At 57.5% G+C, this 18,173-nt stretch overlaps 3 protein-coding genes across 8 annotated transcripts; 2 read left to right on the forward strand and 1 right to left on the reverse strand.

Annotated features, from left to right (window-relative positions):
• The first annotated feature begins 845 nt into the window (after positions 1-845).
• Positions 846-2,977, forward strand: LOC103534948 (cathepsin L1). Of its 2 annotated transcripts, XM_030466301.1 has the most exons (7): positions 846-1,017; positions 1,104-1,226; positions 1,512-1,661; positions 1,891-2,115; positions 2,202-2,370; positions 2,528-2,642; positions 2,773-2,977. In XM_030466301.1, exons 1-7 carry the CDS (start codon positions 904-906, stop codon positions 2,870-2,872), a joined length of 996 nt encoding a protein of 331 aa, XP_030322161.1. In that variant the 5' UTR covers positions 846-903; the 3' UTR covers positions 2,873-2,977. The 2 variants fall into 2 exon arrangements, with proteins under 2 accessions (XP_030322161.1, XP_030322162.1); XM_030466302.1 differs by lacking the exon at positions 1,891-2,115.
• A 1,025-nt stretch (positions 2,978-4,002) lies between these two features.
• MYDGF (myeloid derived growth factor) lies at positions 4,003-8,185 on the forward strand. Its single transcript, XM_008500961.2, has 6 exons — positions 4,003-4,181; positions 5,210-5,260; positions 5,928-5,989; positions 6,232-6,313; positions 6,872-6,944; positions 7,260-8,185. The coding sequence occupies exons 1-6, from the start codon at positions 4,023-4,025 to the stop codon at positions 7,337-7,339; spliced, it is 507 nt and encodes a 168-aa protein (XP_008499183.1). The 5' UTR covers positions 4,003-4,022; the 3' UTR covers positions 7,340-8,185.
• An 850-nt stretch (positions 8,186-9,035) lies between these two features.
• Positions 9,036-16,105, reverse strand: TNFAIP8L1 (TNF alpha induced protein 8 like 1). Of its 5 annotated transcripts, XM_030466314.1 has the most exons (4): positions 15,933-16,105; positions 15,071-15,147; positions 10,864-11,020; positions 9,036-10,481 (listed from the first exon to the last, which is right to left on the reverse strand). In XM_030466314.1, the coding sequence occupies exons 2-4, from the start codon at positions 15,122-15,124 to the stop codon at positions 9,919-9,921; spliced, it is 774 nt and encodes a 257-aa protein (XP_030322174.1). In that variant the 5' UTR covers positions 15,125-15,147; positions 15,933-16,105; the 3' UTR covers positions 9,036-9,918. The 5 variants fall into 5 exon arrangements, with proteins under 5 accessions (XP_030322174.1, XP_030322178.1, XP_030322176.1 ...); XM_030466318.1 differs by lacking the exon at positions 15,071-15,147; XM_030466316.1 differs by lacking the exon at positions 10,864-11,020 and having other exon boundaries at positions 15,933-16,104.
• Positions 16,106-18,173: the final 2,068 nt, after the last annotated feature.

The raw sequence follows: 18,173 nt of genomic DNA on the forward strand, positions 1-18,173 counted from the left end.
GGTTGTGATGGGAGAGGAGAAAGAGGAAGGGAGGGGGGGCTGTAAATTGAAAGAAAGGGTGTAAACTGATATTGGAAAATCCTCCCAGAGGGATGTTTGGTGAAGCTTGTACACAGGGGGTGACCCCCTGGGGCTGGGGCCGATGCAAGGCTTTGGTCACTGCTGGGGAGCTGCTCTGCTTCCCCCCCTCTGCAGAAAAACCTCTGATCTCTGGTTCCAGCTTGAGCTCCTTGCTCAGAGCAGGTTTCCTGCTGGCTTTCAAAGGAAAACAGCTTCATCTTGACCCAGTGGCTGCAGCTCTTGGGCTCTTCTGCTTTGCCCCAAGTATTGAAGCTGCTCTGGGCTGGAGCTCAGAGGCTGAGTTGTCTCCAGTTGTCTCCAACCTTGCTCCAGAGAGGTCCAGACAGGGTCGTGCCTTCCCTGCTCATTCTTTTGCTCAGGGTTTGATCCTGTTGGGTGCTGAGCCACCTGAGCAGGGGTTGTGCTCCTTGTTTGGGTGCAGGGATGCTGCTGAGGGAAGGGGAAACAGAGGGACAGGCTGGTGGCAGAGGAAACCAGGAGGGGGTTGCAAATGAAAAATGGGGAGAGGCCGTAGGGAGCGAGGAGAACCCAAACCTCCTTCAGCTGTCCAGGCTCTGCTCTGCTTTTCCCTGAAGCTCCTTGTTCCTCTCCTAAAAAGCACAGCTAAATGCCACCCTAAAGCTCCTCTCAGTCCACCAGCCTGGCCACACAAAAGCTGATCCAGCCACAGGAGCCATCATCTCCCTCAGCCTCCTGCCTGGGCCACTCTGTGTTTCTCTGCCTCTAATTCAGGCTTGGAAAGGCTCCTCCAGCTCCCAGCCCGTGGTGCTCAGCCTGGGGACATCCCTGACCCTTCTCTTGCTGTCCTTCCAGCCTGGTGCCATGACCCTGCTGGGGCTGCTGCTGGCCCTGCTGGGCTGCACCATGGCTCTGGATCCTGCCCTGGAGGAGGTCTGGGAAAGGTGGAAAAGTCTCCACTCCAAGGAGTACCCAGAGGTAGGTCCTGCTGGGGCTGGCTCTGGGGAGCCTCACCCACCCCATCCCCTGTCCCCTGGGACATTTCTGATTCTGCCCCATGGCAGGAGGTCGAGGCCATCCGCAGGGAGGTCTGGGAGAAGAACCTGAGGAGAATCCATCAGCACAACCAGGAGGAGTCACAGGGACAGCACAGCTTCCGCCTGGCCATGAACCACCATGGGGACCTGGTACCTGCCCAGCACCTTCCCCATGGACCCTCCCTGCACCCAGGGGCTCCAAAACCCCCACAGGGCTTGATCTGGGGATCAGAGATCTCTTGATGCACCCAGGGCTTGATTTGGGAACCTCTTGATGCAGCCAGGGCTTGAGCTAGGGACTAGGTACCCCTAAACCACTCTTCTGGGGGCTGCAGGTGCTCCTGGGCCCTGCTGGGGGTTGTGTGGCTGGTGGGGAGTCACGGTGCTGGCCAAGCACTGGTGACACCACATGAGTTTGCCCTTGGTGACCTGCAGACAGATGAGGAGTTCAACCAGCTCCTGAATGGCTGCATCCCAGCTTGGCAGGAGAAGCCAAAGTTGCTCTTCCAGGAATCAGGGGCCCTGAAGACCCCGGCAGAGGTGGACTGGAGGGCAAAGGGCTCCGTGACACCCGTGAAGGACCAGGTGAGCACAGAGCAGGAGGTCTGTGGGGGCTTTGTGATGGAAAGAGGTAGCAACATCCTCCCAAGCACCAACAAAAATCCTCTGGGCTGTGGCAGAGCAGCTCCCGTGGTTCTGACCACTGCAGTTCTGCAGCTGAGAAGCTGGAGAGCAGCACTGGGGAGGGGGGAGGTCACAGCATTCCTGCTCAGGGGGTTTGGGTGCCCTGCTGTGACCCCCCCATCTTACCCAGGGGCACTGTGGGTCATGCTGGGCGTTCAGTGCCACGGGGGCCCTGGAGGGCCAGGTCTTCAAGAGGACAGGGAAGCTGGTGGTGCTGAGTGAGCAGAACCTCATCGACTGCTCCCGAAAGCTGGGCAACCACGGCTGCCAGGGGGGCTACATGACCCTCGCCTTCCAGTACGTGCGTGACAACGGGGGCTTGAACTCAGAGCACGTCTACCCCTACGTGGCCACGGTGAGGGACAGCAGTGACCCTGGGGACACAGCAGAGAGGTGGCCGGTGGGGTCCCAGTGCCACCATCACCTTCTCCCTTCTTTCAGGACACCTCTGGCTGCCGATACAACCCCCAGGACAAGGCAGCCAACTGCTCAGACATCTGGCTGGTGGCCCGGGGCAGTGAGGCAGCACTGGAGCAGGCAGTGGCAGTTGTGGGTCCCGTGTCTGTGGCAGTGGATGCCAGCAGCTTCCACTTCCACTTCTACAAGTCTGGTACTGTCTTGATCTTAACCTGGGTGGTGAAACTGAGGCAGGGCTCCCTGGCTGGATGTGGACTGAGGGGAAATAGGAGCCACCACCTAATGGCTTTTACTTGGAGAGGATGTGAGCAGAGCTGGTCCGTGGCTCAGCTCAGCTCTCCTTTTCCCAGGAATCTTCAGCAGTGTGCTCTGCAGCCAGAGGGTGAACCACGGGATGCTGGCTGTGGGCTACGGCGTGAGCCAGGAGCAGGGGCACAACATCAGCTACTGGATCTTAAAGAACAGGCAAGGGCTGAGGCTCTCCCCACAAACCCCCTGTGCAGGAGGACACCCCCTGTCCCATGGGGGGCTTCCCTGGGTGGGAATGCGTGTCCGTGGGAACACGGATGTCCTCATTGTCCATCTCTTCCTGCAGCTGGTCAGAGGTGTGGGGTGAGCAGGGCTACATCCGCCTGCTGAAGGGCTCCAACAACCAGTGTGGGGTGGCCAACCAGGCCAGCTTCCCCCTCCTGTGAGCCAGGACTTTCCTCTCACTCTCCTTCCCTGGCTGCAGATCCAGGGCTGTTTTCCTTCTGGAAAGGAGCTTTTGTTTGTGTGTGGTGAGAAGCAATTAAAAATGGCACAGCTAATTGTCCTGCACCTGCAAGTGGTGGCTTAGGCAGGGTTTGGTGACAGAGGCACAGACAGTGGGAAAGGCAAAGCTTCCTCTGGTTCAGCACAGAATCATCCAGGTTGGAAAGGACCTCAGAGATCATCAAGTCCAACCCTTGATCCACTCCTGCTGCAGTTCCCAGCCCATGGCACTCAGTGCCACATCCAGGCTCTTTGGAAAGATCTCCAGACACGGAGAATCCACTACTTCCCTGGGCAGCCCATTCCAATGCCTGATCACCCTCTCCAGAAAGAAATTCTTTCTCATCTCCAACCTAAACCTCCCCTGGCACAACTTGAGACCCTGCCCTCTTGTCTTGCTGAGAGTTGCCTGGGAAAAGAGCCCAACCCCCCCCTGGCTCCAACCTCCTTTCAGGGAGTTGGAGAGAGTGATGAGGTCTCCCCTGAGCCTCCTCTTCTCTGTTTCTCCATGCCTGTACCCCCAGTCTAGCCCTCTCTTTGCCCTCCTGCAGCCCCTTTTCCTTCCAGCTGGATCCCAAAGGCCAGGGATTCACCCAGGGATTCACCCAGGGATTCACCCAGGGATGGATTTTCAGGCTTTGCCGGATGTGTCGGGGCTGAGCCACCATCCCTGTCCCTGCCCACCCAGCTCCTCACAAACGGTGCTCACAGATCCTGTGGGAAAAGCCAGAGAACGAACCTTCCCCCTCATCCAGCTTTTTATTTCCCCTCCCAGCCCTGGATGAATCCTGGGGACTTCTCACATCAGGGACACATGGCCTGCTGGCAGCAGGGGCTCCCTAGAATGTCGCATGGCTGCCCCACATCCCTTGTGAGAGCACCCGCATGGCAAAGCGTGTCCCCAGGGGTTGTCTCCGTGTCCCCTTGTCCCCCACCCCAGGGGCTCCGCACCCCTGTGTCCCTCTGTCCCCTCACGGGTTAACCCGCCCGGGCCTTTTGCCCACACTCAAGATGGCCGCCGGGGCACTCCCTGAGCGGCCGTTGCCCGTTTTGACCCCTCCCGCCCGCCGTAGCTGGGGCTTCCTTTCCAAGATGGCGGCGCCCTGCAGGAGGAGCGGCGGCGGGGGGCTCTGGGCCGCGCTGGTTCCCGCTGCCGTGCTCTGCCTGGCGGCCCGGGCGGCGGAACAACCGGGCACGGCCCACTTCGACGTGCGGCCCGGCGGGGAGGTTCACTCCTTCTCCCGCAGCCTGGTGAGAGGCGAGGAGGGGAGCGGGTGAGGAGAGGGTACGCGCCTCTCGCTGATTGGCTCCGGGGCACGTCACTCCCGCCTCCCGACACGGTGATTGGCTGAGAGCCAGAGAGGGGAGGTGGGACGAGCTGGGGAGAGGGGGTACGGGTCTGTTGCTAGGGGGCTGGTTGCTAGGGACGGGGAAAGGGGGGGCCCGAGGGGGGGACTCAAGGAGGAGGGGGTGTCCCAAGGAAGGGGGTCCCTAAGGAGAAGGGGGACCCCAAAGTGGGTCTCCAAAAGCCCAAGAGATCCCCAAGGAGAGAGGAAGACTCCAAGGGGAAGAGGGTGTCCCAAGGAAGGGGGTCCATAAGGAGAAGGGGGACCCCAAAATGGGTCTCCAAAAGCCCAAGAGATCCCCAAGGAGAGAGGAAGACTCCAAGGGGAAGGGGGTCCCCAAAAAGGAGTCTTCAAAGGAAGGGGGTTCTGAAAGAGAAACCCCAGGGAGAAGGGGATCCCCAAGGGGGCGATCTCCAAAGGATGGGAGGGAAGGAGACCCCAAAGAGAACAGGGTCCCCACAGAGGAGTCTCCAGAGGAGGGGGAGCCCTCAAGGAGGGAGGGAGCTCCCAAGACGATGGCAATCCCCAAGGACAAGGGGTCTCCAAGAGGGGTTTCCAAAGGGAGAATGTACCCCAAGGAGAGAGAGGGCTGGCCAGAGGGAAGGGGTCTTGAGGAAGGAGCATCCTTGTGGGACTCATGAAAGGAAAGGGCCCCTATGGGGAGGGGGCTGTGGGTCCCTGGGCCCCCCAGAACACGAATCTCCACCCCAGCACCACGGGGTCATGCTGAGCCCCCAGAGGTTCCTGGCTCTGTGCTCCAGTGGATGTGGTGCCTGCTCCTCCTCCTCAGTCACTCCTGGAGTGGAACTGCTGAGGACTGCAGCCCTGGTTATCCTCCCAGAGCTCGTGTCAGCACTGAGAAGGGGTTGATGGTGAGCAAAGAGAAGGTCTTGCTCAAGTGAGGCTGCTTATTGTCCTCTTCTCTTCTTCCAGGGGGATTACAGCTGCACCTTCACTTACTCAGCTCAGGGAGGAACGAACGAGGTGAGCTGGGCAAATCTTCAAGTGTGTTTTCCTTTACGCTGGGTCTCTAGAGCTGCACATTCTAAGGAGGTGTTTGAGGGCTGTTTGGCTCGTGATGAGCTGACTCCAGGAGCTGTGAGGAAGCCTGATTGCCCAATCTGCAGCCTTTGGATGTTTGCAAAAGTCACTTGTTGGAGTGGTTTCCTGAACGGAAGCGTCTGTCGGGTGTCGCAATGATGGTTTGTGAGGCCATGACATCTGACAGGCTCAACACATCCCTGGGGATGAGGGAGAAGAGGGAGTGACATTGTCATACCCCAGCAGGGAGGAAGAGCCTTGTAGGAGTAAATCCTGGGTTCCTGAAGGCTTTTGCAGCTTGTGTTGCTGCTGCAGTTAAGTTCTGTGTGGTTACACACTTTGTACTTTCTTATCTGCAAGTCCTGGGTAGAGTCAGGTCCTTGGAGTGTAAAGGGGAAGGAGGCTTGAACTCTCTTGTAGCATTACTAACAGCTTATGGAGAGAAGGGAGCAACCAGGCCCCAAGTTTTGTGCACCATGGAGTTAAAGGGGACATCTGTTGTTTTAGAGGGGTTGAATCTTGCCTGCCTTGGGAGGGGAGGTGGCTGTCCTCAGGGGTGAGCAGGAAGGCTCTTACCCACGTTAACTGTTTGGTCCTTTCCCCTCTGCAGCAATGGGAGATGAACATAGGAGTCAGTGAAGACGACCTGCTCTTCTCCTGCTCTGTCTGGAGGTGTGTGCCTTAACCCCAAAGTCTCTGGGGCAAAAGGAACAACGAGGGAGGTGGGGTCTGGGCCAGAGACCTTTCCTCCTGGCTGGTTTTGCCTCACTCTTCCTCTGGGTGGGCTCTTTAGCCCAGTGGTGGTTGATAAATACGTCCCCCCCTCTCCATGGCATGATGGAGCTGGGAATCCTCAGCTTGTCTGCACCTCCACCCTCTCTGCTGATGTCAAAGATTCTCCTTTCTTCTTTCAGGCCCCAAGGGAAGTCTTATCTCTTCTTCACACAGTTTAAAGCTGAAGTGAAAGGAGCCAAGATTGAGCATGCCATGGCTTATGTAAGTCCCAGCTGATCTCTTGGAAGCAGGTGTGTGGGAGGCTGCTATAAAACATGAGCTGGAGATGGAAAACATTTATTAGACATCTGTGCAATAGAATGTTCTTCATCACATCCCTAATTAGGGAGAGGTGGCAGGCAGGAGAGGCCACAGGTAGGCTCTGCTGCTCCGTGTCATTTCTGGTCCCTCGGTGCTGCTGGTGGCTTTGCCAGTGGTGTTGTCTCCAAAAGAGAGGGGAAGTCTTGGTTTGCCTCACCAAATTGCATGTGACAAAGTAAATAAAACCTCTGCTGGTGCTTGTGCCTGGTTTGTCCTTCTGTTTCCTCCAGGCCTCAGGGCTGAGGCTTCCAGTCACCCGGGTGACACCAGTTAGAGGTTTAATAGGAAATGGGAAACAAACCAGAGATTTTCCTTCGGGTTCCTGACATGGGTTGAATTATTTCACTCCACATTATCCCAATACAAGTTTATTCTTCAAAATGGGGCTGCTGTTTGTTTGCTTTTAAAGAGCTTCCTGGATGGTTTCAACTGCTTAACCCTCCACCTTTCCCATTTCAGTCTCAAGCTGCAGCGGGCGGACAAAGCGACGTCCCCTTAAAACAGGAGGAGTTTGAAGTGACTGAAACAACAGGTCAGTGACCAAGAGAGCAACATGAAGAGAGGGGCTGGAGTGAGAGACAGGCCTGGCTGCCTGCTGGGAGATGAGGATTTTGAAGCTTAATGCAGAAAGAGGTGGCAATGGGCAGGAGGATGGCATTGTGTTACAGAGGGCAGCAGGATTCTGTGGGTCTCGTTCCAGTGTTAAATTAACATGAGGGAAGAACATCAGGAGGAAGTGAAATGCCCAATTTGCTGGGTCTGCTCATCCTGGAAAGAACCCAGCAGGGCTGTTTTGTTCATGTCTTAACCATCTGTTTTTCCTCTCCTTGTTTTTTTCTCTTACTAGTCTCTCACAGGGAAGGCAAGTTCCGTTTTGAACTGTCCAAACTCATGATTGTAGCAAAAACTCCCCATGATGAGCTGTGACCCTGAGGCCAGTGCTTGGCCAGAAGAGCATGGCAGATAAAGAGGATTACTTTTTAACTGCAGGGTTTGTTTTTTGGGGGGTTGTTTTTTTAATTATTTTTTTTTTGTTCGGTTTGGGTTTTTTGGGGGGTGGTTGGCCAAACCTTTTTTGTTTTCCATATTGAAATGTGCTAGGGTCCAACCCAAGTGGGGCTTGGAGGTGTTAAAGACAGATGCATTCTGTCTTGTGTCAGAGTAACAATGTGCTTTGCAGCTGGAAACCTCCTCCAAGGCTCCTGAGCTGCAGCCAACCTTTCTGCTGCCTGCTTTCTGCTTGGTTGAGCTGCTGAATAGGGCAAAGCTCCCTGTCCAACGGGGGCTCCTTATCTCCCTGCCTAGGCAGAGTAATGCAGAAAGATAAGTGGCTGGATTGAAGCACATTTTGCTAAAGTTAACTCTGTAGTCTCTGGAGGAAGGAGGGGATTGCTGTCTCTAAAAGCATGACAGGAGGAAATAATGAAATGGGATGTGAGGGGGAAGGAAGGGATGGAGTTGGCCAGAGCTCTCTGACTTCTTGTTGAGTGTGGCTGCTGAAGGCCATCCCTGGGGAAGGTGTTGTGGGCTGGTTGGGATCACCTGGCACAGGGCAGGCAGAGCTGCTTATTCTGACACAACCCAGGAATCAATCCAAGCACCACTTGCATGCCTCAGTACAACTGCAGGACTATTTTCTACGTTACAGAAGTGGGGTTTGTTTGTTTGGTTTTTTTTTTTCTTTCTTATCTAGAGTAATACCAGTGAGGGAATGTGGAATTCCATTCCTGTGTAAATACAAATAAAGAAATAAAGCATCATGCTCTTGCCTGAGTCTGCTCTGCTCTGTGATTCCTGCCCTCTCCAACTGGATCCCCAGTGAGTGGCTCAACCTTTGCTGTTTGCTTGGCCCTGAGATGCCACAGGGGAGGCTGTGGAGGGTTTACAGGGGTTCTGCCCACCTGAGAGGAGTCACAGTGTGTGAGAACAAGGCTCAGCTCTAAGTTTGCATCACCCAGCACTATCAGGATGGGTGCTTTGCCCAGAGGTGATGCCTGTGGTCCTTGGTAGCTGCTTTCCCCATTTTCTTTGGCAGTCTGGAGGTGCTTTGCACTGGGGATTTGACAGACTCTCTTTTCCAGGCTCTTCCTAGGTGCTGCTTTCTCTCCTGTGCAGCTCCTCCAGGATCTGCAGAATCACAGAACTGTTCTGGATGGAAAAGCCCTTTCAGGTCACCCAGTCCAACCATTAACTCAACTTATACTGAGCCCAGGGCTAAGCCCTGTTCCTCAGCACCACATCTACGTGGCTTGGAAACACCTCCAGGCATGGGGATTCAACCACCTCTGGGCAGCCTCAGCTGGTGTTTTAATGACCCTTAGTGAAGAATTTTCTTCTAATATCCCATCTGGACCTTTTCTGGGTCAACTTGAGGCCATTTCCTCTTGTTGTGTCCCCAGTGTGCTCCTACCTGAGCTCCAAGCTGTGCTTAGGGCTCTGGTGTTGCTGAGCTTTGGTGTTGCTGGGCTCTGGCTTTGCTCCCTGTTTAACCAGTGGCTTGGAGGGAACCAGACCCATTTCCCTGGCCTGAACCAGGTTTGGGCTAAGAAACCCAGGCCATAAAATGGTTCTTCTGGTAGAGAGTGTGCTCCCAAGGGCTTCCATGCTCATCTCACCACCAACCACCTTTGTACCAACCCCATGGAGCACCCAAGCCAAACAGGTGAGTTTATTTAAATAACTCATCATCAGGGCTACAGAGTTTGATAAAAAATAACAACCATAACTCAGTGGAGGACACGTAGGAAATCCTGGGGAGAGCTTGGGACAACCACCAAGGAGGGTGTTGGGGCCATCAGAGTGGTACCATCATGGGGGGTAGTTGGGTCTTGGATTAAGGGGTGTATGTGGGGTGCAGGGACAGAGCAGGACCCCCCAGCTCCCTCCCAGCCCTGAGGTGCAGCTGGTCACCCAGGCAAGGTGGGACCCATCTCCTCATCCAGGAGGCCAAAGCCCACACTAGCCTGGAAGGTGCAGAAGCACCTTCCTACCCTGGGCAGCACAAACCTGGAGCATGATTTGCTCCCAGTATGTCACGGAGCTGCTGGAAGACAAACATGGAGCTCCACAACCCTCTGGTCACAGGATCTCCCAAGAATTCATCCAAGCAACCACCCACCCACTCACCCAGAGATACCTCAGAGGTGTTACCACCACAAATCTTTGGTCTGGTTTTCCCCCAGGAGGGTGGAAGTTCAAGGTGAGGAGTCCAGTTCCTTGGACTCTGAGCTAAGAGCACTTGGGTGAGCAAAGGAAACCAAACTGAACAGCAGAAGCCCAGGATCACCTGGGAAGGACTCCAGCCCAGCACAGGCTGCAAACCCTGGGCAAGGGTTAGACAAAGTCAAGAAGTTCAGTCTTTTGTAAAAACAAGATTAAAAATGGGTCAGCATGTTAGAGAAGAGGACATCAAGCCCGGTGATGGTCCAACCAGACAACCAGCTGGTCCTCAGGCTCACAGAAGGCAGAGTCCAGCAGCTCCTGCCAATGGCCCATCCTGGCCAACCTCATATGTTGTTCTCCTCCAGCATCTTGTTAACCCCTTCACAGATCCTCTTCAGGTGGGTGCAGTAGGGCTCGGAGGGCCCGTAGAGAGCCGAGAGGAACTCGTAGTCCCCGAAGTGATTGAAGACGTGGTTGATGCGGGAGTGGGATTTGGCAGTCAGGTGGCCATTGACTGCCTGGTGCAGCAGGTCCCGGCACTCCATCACCACCCCTGACATGACCCTACGGTCAAAGGTGAAGTCAATCTGGTGGAAGCTGACGGCTGTCATGGCCAAGGTGTGCACCTTCTTGCGGAACCGCTCCATCACCAGCAGCTCCTCGGGGCTGAACTGCCCGTTGCGGTAGAGCACGCCCAACTTCATGACAATCTTGATGAGGTTCTTGATGATCTTCTGGGCCTCTTTGCGGTTGTGGGTGTACTCCTTGGTGGCCCGGTAGAGCTCATCCAAGATCTCGCTGCTGGTGTCATCGATGAAGACGTTGGCTATGGTCTTGGTGGCCATCTTGCTCAAGAGCTTCTTCTGGGCCTGCAGGGCCAGATTCTTGGTGCTGAAGGTGTCCATCTCTGCAGGGGGAAGAAACACACACACACAGGTCACTCCATACCCCGGAACAGTCCCCAACCTCCTCTCCTCCCCACCAGGCCTTTTGGGAGAAGAAAGATCATCTCTGCCAGTGACAAGACCAAGAGGAGTTCCCGGGTGCCAGGGCAGGTAAAAGCCCAGCTCGCAGCCCAGGTTTTGTTGGTGGGATGAGTTCCAGGGTGTTCCCACCTTCCTTCCCATCACTGGGAAGTCTTGGAGGTGCTCCAGGTCTCCCTACCTGTAGATGGCCCATGACCCTCCATCCCCGTCTCCCTCCTGTGACCGGTGCCGCCCTCCTCCCTCTGCAGGAAGAGCTCTTGCCCCATCGTTTGAACATTTCTTCCTCCTTCAAACCTGACTCACTTCCTGCAGGGTGAGCTGGGGACAACCCAGGTGATGGCTGAGTCACCCAGGGCAGCCAAACACGCTGCCTGACAGCCCGGTGTGTGCCTAGTTCTGGGACCCTGAGTTCAGGAAGGAGATTGAGGTGCTGGAGCAGGTCCAGAGAAGAGCAAGGAGGCTGTGAAGGGATCCAGCAGAATTGCTGTGAGGAAGGAAGGGCTGAGGGAGCTGGGGGTGTTGAGGCTGGAGAAGAGGAGGCTCAGGGGAGACCTCATCACTCTCTGCAACTCCCTGAAAGGAGGTTGGAGCCAGGGGGGGGTTGGGCTCTTTTCCCAGGCAGATATCAGTAAGACAAGAGGCCATGGGCTGAAGCTCTGCCAGGGGAGGGTTAGGTTTGATATTGGGAAAAAAATCTTTACAGAGAGGGTGATCAGACACTGGGATGGGCTGCCCAGGGAGAGGGTGGATTCCCCATCCCTGGAGGTTTTTAAGAAGAGGCTGAATGTGGCACTGAGTGCCATGGGCTGGGAACCACGGGGGGAGTGGATCAAGGGTTGGAGTTGATGATCTCTGGGGTCCTTTCCAACCTGGATGATTTGGTGATTCTATGGTGCCCGCTGAAACCAGAGCAGCAGCCACACCTACCAGCATGGAATCCCTTGTCCTGCCCATCCAGGGACACCTGGATGTTGTCACAGCTTGGACTTGTCACCATCTCAGCTTCCTCCGGCAGCATCACACCAGCCATGCCAGCTCCCCAAGCCCGAGGGTGACCGAGGCTCCATCAGGGTGTGAATGAAGTGAGCAGCACTGGAGCTGCTGACACCACACAAGCTGCTGCATGTGGCGTTATTTACAGCCCTCCCAGCAAACACAGAGGTTTGGGAGCATTCCCTGCCACGGGAAAACATTGATTTTTGCCAGCAGGAGCTTGGAGCTGCGGCGCTTGCGCTTAATAAGGCAAAAATGGCAAAGCAGAGGCTGCTCCTGAAGAGCTGCCAGGAGGGTTTGGGCACGTTTTACAGAGCAGGAGATGCTGCTGGAGCCAGAGCTGAGCCTGGAGAGTGGGGCAGGAGGGGCAGAGGCAGCGTGGCTCCTTCTTCCCTCCTTTGGCTGTACCAGGGACCTGCTCTGCCTGCAGCCAGCAGGCTCTTGCTGGAGGAACAGGGCTTTTTCCTGGAATTCCCGGTGGTTACAGGGTGGCCTGGGCTCCCTGCCCCGAGCAGTACCCAGACAAATGGGAATTCCCAGGCCTGAGCTCTGTGTTGGGTGAACACAGCCAGAAAATAAGAGCAAACTCCACCTCCAGAGCCCCCCAAAATCAAAAGCAACATCTCGTGCGAGCTGCCCTGGTCCCTAATTAGCAGCTGTAATCAAGGATCCAACCCTCTGCTCACATCACCTGGCTGCCCTGCAGCCCTCTCCTGCAGGGGATTGGGGAGATGAGCATCACTCACAGAGGGAAACTGAGGCACAAAACAGTATAGAGGGGGATGGACCCCCCAAAGCATGACCTGCTGCTTCTCCAGCACCCATGGGCTGGTTTGAGGACTCACCTCCCGGCACCCTCCTCACCGTGTTCTGTCCCACCAGACCCTGCTGACTCAGCATCCAAGCCAGATTTCACCGGGATGAGCCGTTTTCCTGCCGGGAAGGGCCCCGTGACCCCATTGTTCACCCAGGGGCTGCTATTGGGGTGCGGAACGGACGAGCTGTGCCCCGAAGAGCAAACTCGAGACCGAAATAAACCACCCCATTTCCTTCCTGTTGCTGAAGTTTCCAGCCCTGCTCAGAGCTTTTTTTTATTTTTTTTTTTCTTCCCCCCCCCCTTCTTCTTTTAATGAAAACGCCCTCAAAAAACAACTTCTGCCACCAAAACTGAGCACACGGGTGGTTGCTTGCACTGAGCCCCTCCCTGCTCCGGAAGAATGGGCTGGGGCTGTCAAAGCTGTATTTTGGGGGGGGTTTCCCACCCATTCTGGAGGTTTTTTAGGGGGTTTTGCAACCCTGAGCAGTGATGTGAGGGTTCAGCTGAAGGCTGGGACATCTTGTTCCTCCCTGCAGAGTGGGAACCCACCAGGATCCCATCCAACCTTAACCCCCATCCCATGGCAACCCTCTGTCACACATCACCATGGTGGGTGCACACCACAGCAGAGCCTGACTCTTGTTAAAAAGCATCAATGAATGATCCCACTGAAGGGGAACACAAGTCCACACCATCCTACCAGCACCCAGGGCCAACAGCAGGGACACAAAGGGACCAAATCCAGCAGCAAGGCCATCCCAAGGCTGTTTCTACCTGTCCCAAAAATCCCTCTTCCTCGACCATTCCAACCACCAAGCACCCACCAGCAGCTCCAAGTTCTTGCTCCTCCCCAAGCTCCCCCCCCCAGCTCCTTTGGCAGCGGGCTGAATATTTCATGCAGGAAAGCAAAAGCTCTTCAATAATTGATGGAGCAGTCGCAGGAAGGGCTCTGATGAGCCCAGCTGAGAGCAGAGGTGCCTCTTCCTCCTCTTCTTCCTCACCAGGGCCATATTAATTTGTGGGTGCCTGCTATGAGCTTCCTCTCAGAATCATCATGCCTCCCCCTTCTCCTCCCCCCCACCCACAGTTTCACACTGAAGATCGCCCCATTTTCTTCCTAACTGGGTTTTCCTAACCCAGCTTACCCTGCATCCTTGGCCAAATGCCATCAGGGGGAGGTGGTGGATGGGATCCCACAGCTCCTCTCTCCACTCCCTGGCATCACTTTCCACCAGCTCCAACCCCCATTAATTAATTACACTCCACCTCCTCACTTGATTACACCAGATGGGTCGGAGCGCCGGGGTGGCACGGGGATGTAACCAGAGAGCCTGTCCTCTGTCACCAGCCTGTCCCCCACCACCCATGAGCCTTCCAGCTTCTAGACCCCATTTTACCAGAGCTGGGTCAGCAGAGGAGGAGGAAGGAGCCACTCTGCCTTTTGCAGTCGTTGTCCCTCACTTGTTGCCATGGGTGCAAACAGCACCCAGAGCCAGCAGGTCCAGCGCCTGTGCGTGCCGAGCAGGGTGAGGCCAGAGAGGAAGCCACTGAGCAAACACCTCGCCCGAGGAAAAACCCATTTCTTGGCAAGGATGGCAACAATCCACCATGGCAGCTCCTCGCAGCTGGGTACGAGGCTGGAGCAAGAAGCAGGGATGCTGCAGGGAGTTCTGGCATCACCACGAGGGGCATCTTGGCTCTTTCCTCCAGCCACGCTGCCAAGAGCTTGGCCACATCACCAGCAACCTCCCCACCAGCCTGGGCACCAGGAGCTGAACTCCTCCATCCCATAACTACAGTGTCATAGAATCATGGAATGGTTTGGGTTGGAAGGGACCTTAAAGATCAACCAGTTCTAACACCCCTGCATGGGCAGGGACACCTCCCACCAGCCCAGGTTGCTCCAAACCCCATCTAACCTGGCTTTCAACACTGCCAGGGATGGGGCAGCCACAGCTTCCTTGGGCAACCTGTTCCAGTGTCTCACCACCCTCAAATTAAAGAATTTCTTCCTAATGTCTAACCTAATAACCTCCTTCCCCACATATTCACAGCCCTGGCACGGGCACCTGTGGGAAGGAGGAGAAGGTTTTTTTGTTGTTGGGTTGTTTTTCTTTAAATGGTTTCTCCTTTTCACCAAACCCCATGGCCTGGGAAGGCAGATCTGCCCCGGCAGCTCCACAACGTGTCTGTGCAAGGAGCCAGGCAGCCAAGTCAAGGGGGGCTCTGGTGATGCCAACCCCCAGGTGTGGGTGGGGAATCCCACCTGAACTTCCTGGTTACCAGTACAGCATGGGAACGGGGTGCTGGGATCCTGAGGTGTGCTGGGAGCTGACCCTGGGGGGTCCAGCACCAAGGGGACCCCCTGGAACGTGGGACTGGGGAGCTGAGCTGGTGTGGTACCAGGGAAGGCCCCTGGGATTCCTGTGCCCTGGGGGGGCAGACAGCTGCAGGACAGAGTTGGGGTATTTTCTGGGGATGAGGAAGAGGAGGAGGAAGTGGAGGTTATTTTGGAGCATCTGTCTCGCCTTCCATTTCCTCCTTTTCTTTATCAAGCTGCTCTCTCCAGCACCAACTTCCCTTCTCCTTCGCTGGCAGCAGACGGAGACTCGGGAGACTCATGGGGAAGTGGAAAAGAGAGGATGGCTGGGGGAGGGTGTGTGTGTGTGTGTGTGTGTGTGCAGAAATAAGAGGCCAAACCACTGTCTGTCTGTCCATCCATCCGTCTGTCCCACTGTGGGGGCCTGGGTACATCACATGCTTCCTGCTCCACGGATCTGCCAGGACAAAGCTGCTCCGGGAAGGGAGAAGAAAAACTCCGTGGGACAATTGGGATCCAGTGCTGGGCTTGGGGTGGGTAAAGAATATTTCCATCCCAAATCCATCCGGATAAAGCTTTGGTTGGTTGGGGGAAGAGGGGAAGTTTTACATCCAACTCTGTCGCTCCAGGCAGGATCCAGCCTTGCCGCAGGGATTCGTTTCTCTGGGAATGGAGGAATTTCATCCCCGGGAGGGGCAGTGCCACGGAAGGATGGGGGGACAGGAACGAAGCCAAACGCTGCCCTGGGGCCCCTTCTCCCAGCTCCCATTAGCCGTCACCCACTGTCCCCAGCACCTTCCCAGCCCCTCTCGGATTTTCCACTGGATCTGGGGGAAAAACACCTTTTCCCCGTGTTTTACCCGCCTGGGGAAACTGAGGCACGGCCACGGCTTCCCGGGACCAGCCCCGGGCTCTGCCCACTCAGCAGCTCCCACCCCTCGGGGCTCCCCCAGAATCCCGTTACTCCCGCCCCGGGTAAGCCGTGGGCAGGGCGGGGCCGTCGGTGTGCGGTGACACCGGAGACGACCGGGGCGATGCCCTGGGGAGGTGCGATCACCTCCAGGGACGGGAAGCTTCGCCCCGCTGAGAGAAGAAAGAAGCACGAACCGGGCCGGTACCGATCACTCCCACCCCTACGGACCGGAAGAAACAGGGGTACCGAGAAGAAACCGGAGAGAACCGGAGGGGGCCCGATCCCGGCAGCGCTACACCGGCGGACAGCAGAGCCCGGCCAGCCCTTACCTGCTGCCTGCCTCGGGGGAGCGCGGGACTGGGACTGCTCCGGTGCCCCCGACGGGACGGGGCGGGGCGGAACGGGAACGGGGCAGAGCGGAACGGGAACGGAGCGGGGGGGAACGGGGCAGGGGGAGTTGGGGGGGGCTGGGTTCCCCCGGAGCCTCTCCCTGCCCGCTGCCCGGTGCCCGCTGCCCGGTGCCGGTCCGGGCCTCCCGCCCGCGGCTGCGGCCAAGTCCCGGTCGGGGCCGGGAGCGGCGGTGGAGGGGGCGGGGCCTGAGGCGGTGCCAGCCAATGGCGGCGCGGGGCTTGCTACGAAGCAGCCAATGGGAACGCGCGGCGGGGGTCTCGCGGAGGTGGGGAGGGGGCGGTCCCGGTACCGCGGCCCGGGGGGGGGCACCGGGAGGGGGTTCCGAAGGGGGCGGGAAGGGGGCGGTCCCGGTACCGCGGGCCAGGGGTGGTCAAAGGACGGGGGAGGCGGTCCAGGTACACGACCCGGGGGTGGGCACTGAGCCCAAAGGGGGTGGGCCCGGTATCACGACCCGGGGGAGTGGTCCCGATCCCGTGTCCCGGTGGTGGACAGCGGGGCGGGCTGGACTCGGGACCGCCCTGTGGCCATACGGAGCTACTTGCGTGTTGGGGCCCCGGGTGGGTGACGGGGTCCCGAGTGGGTGACAATGTCCCGTGTTGGGTGCCGGCCGGGGGGCGCTCAGAGCTGAGGAGGGGTCCCGCAGACCCGGCCCAGCGTGGGCAGCACCGGAGGTCCCGCAGAGTCCTCCTTCTTGGGGGGCCTGGGTGCGCTGTGGGGATGTGACACCCGTGGGAAGGGGGGGACAGCGTGGCGGTCCACGGGACGCCTGCCTCGGTGCCAGCCCCTCCGCCCCGTCATGAGCCCCCCGAGTCGGGAGCAGCCTCAGGGAGGAGTCTTGGGGTCGGGGGGCAGCACCGGGGGGGTTATGGCTCTGTGCCGGGGACCCCACGGTCTCGCCGAGGTTTGTCCCCCTCATCCCCGAGCACCCCTGGAGGACCACTGAGCATCATCATTCCTCCCCCTTCCTCCTCCTCCCCTTGCCCTCCGACTCGGTGGGCAGGAGCCACCGCGGAGGATCCTGATTCTGAAAGGTGACATTAATCAGATTAAGGATGGGATTTACACCAGATTAAAATTCGGATTAACCAGATCCTTACCTTAAATCTTGGTCTCATGCAAAGGCTGGGAAATGAAACCTATTCCCTCCACCCCCACCAGATCCTGTCCAACCTCCTCCAGCCCTGCTGTTCCCCTTCCTTACCGAGATCCCTGACAACCTCGGGACACCCCCCTGGCTCCATAGGGACCCCATTGCCCCCCACTCCAGCCACCTCGCAGGATTTTCTCCCAGCCCCACACTGTGCCCCTCACAGAGCAGCTGTTGCCCCTCTCTCTCCCAAACACTTGTGGTGACAACTTGCCCGGCATAAATCACCATCCCGGGCTCATCTGTTCCTGGTGGCCACTTGCCATCATGGGAAACAAGCCATCACCTGGAAAATGTGTGGAATGGGAGACGGGGGTGAGGGAAACAGCCCCGGGGGTGGGCAGTGAGTGGAGCTGGGGAAGTGGTGGCTCCACACTGGTCGGGCTGTCCCACCTTGGGGACACGCTGGTGGAACATCGTGGACATCGGGTGGTGAGCTGAGCGTGATCCTCCTCGGCCCTGGGGGCTTCGTGTAGAGCTGGGGCTGCTGAGCTCAGGGTGGGACAGCGTGCAGACCCACGCCAAGCCGTGCCGTGCCACGCCAAACCCTGTACCCAGGGCCCCGGGCACGCTCGGGCTGCCCCAGCCGGGACAAAAGCAAATGTAGGTTAAGCACAAAAAGCTCCGCACCGGGAGCTCAGCTGCACCGGGAGGATGTCAGGGAAACCCTTCCCCCCCCCCCCCAGCTGCAATTAGCTAATTGCTTCGTATTCCCGCAGAGGGGCCCGGGGAGATGCATAAGAGCTCCCGCTCCCTCCCTGCGCTAAAGCCACTCCCGGAGACATCGTCCCATCCCCGTTTGTCCCCACGCTCGGCTGCAGCCCCAGGGGGAATTGGGGCTGGTGGGAGGGGAAGCACCCCCTGACCCCCCCAAACCCACTGCTGTCACCTGCTGGGGACAGTGCTCTCCCTTAGTGCTGGTCCAACTTTCCCCCCAGGTTTTGGGGGTGCCCTTATGCACCCCAAGGGCTGGGGAGCCTTCATGGCCAAGTTGTCCTCAGGTCGTCGAGTG

The sequence above is a fragment of the Calypte anna genome, chromosome 28 (genome assembly GCF_003957555.1).
Source record: "Calypte anna isolate BGI_N300 chromosome 28, bCalAnn1_v1.p, whole genome shotgun sequence".
Classification (NCBI taxonomy): Eukaryota; Metazoa; Chordata; class Aves; order Apodiformes; family Trochilidae; genus Calypte; species Calypte anna.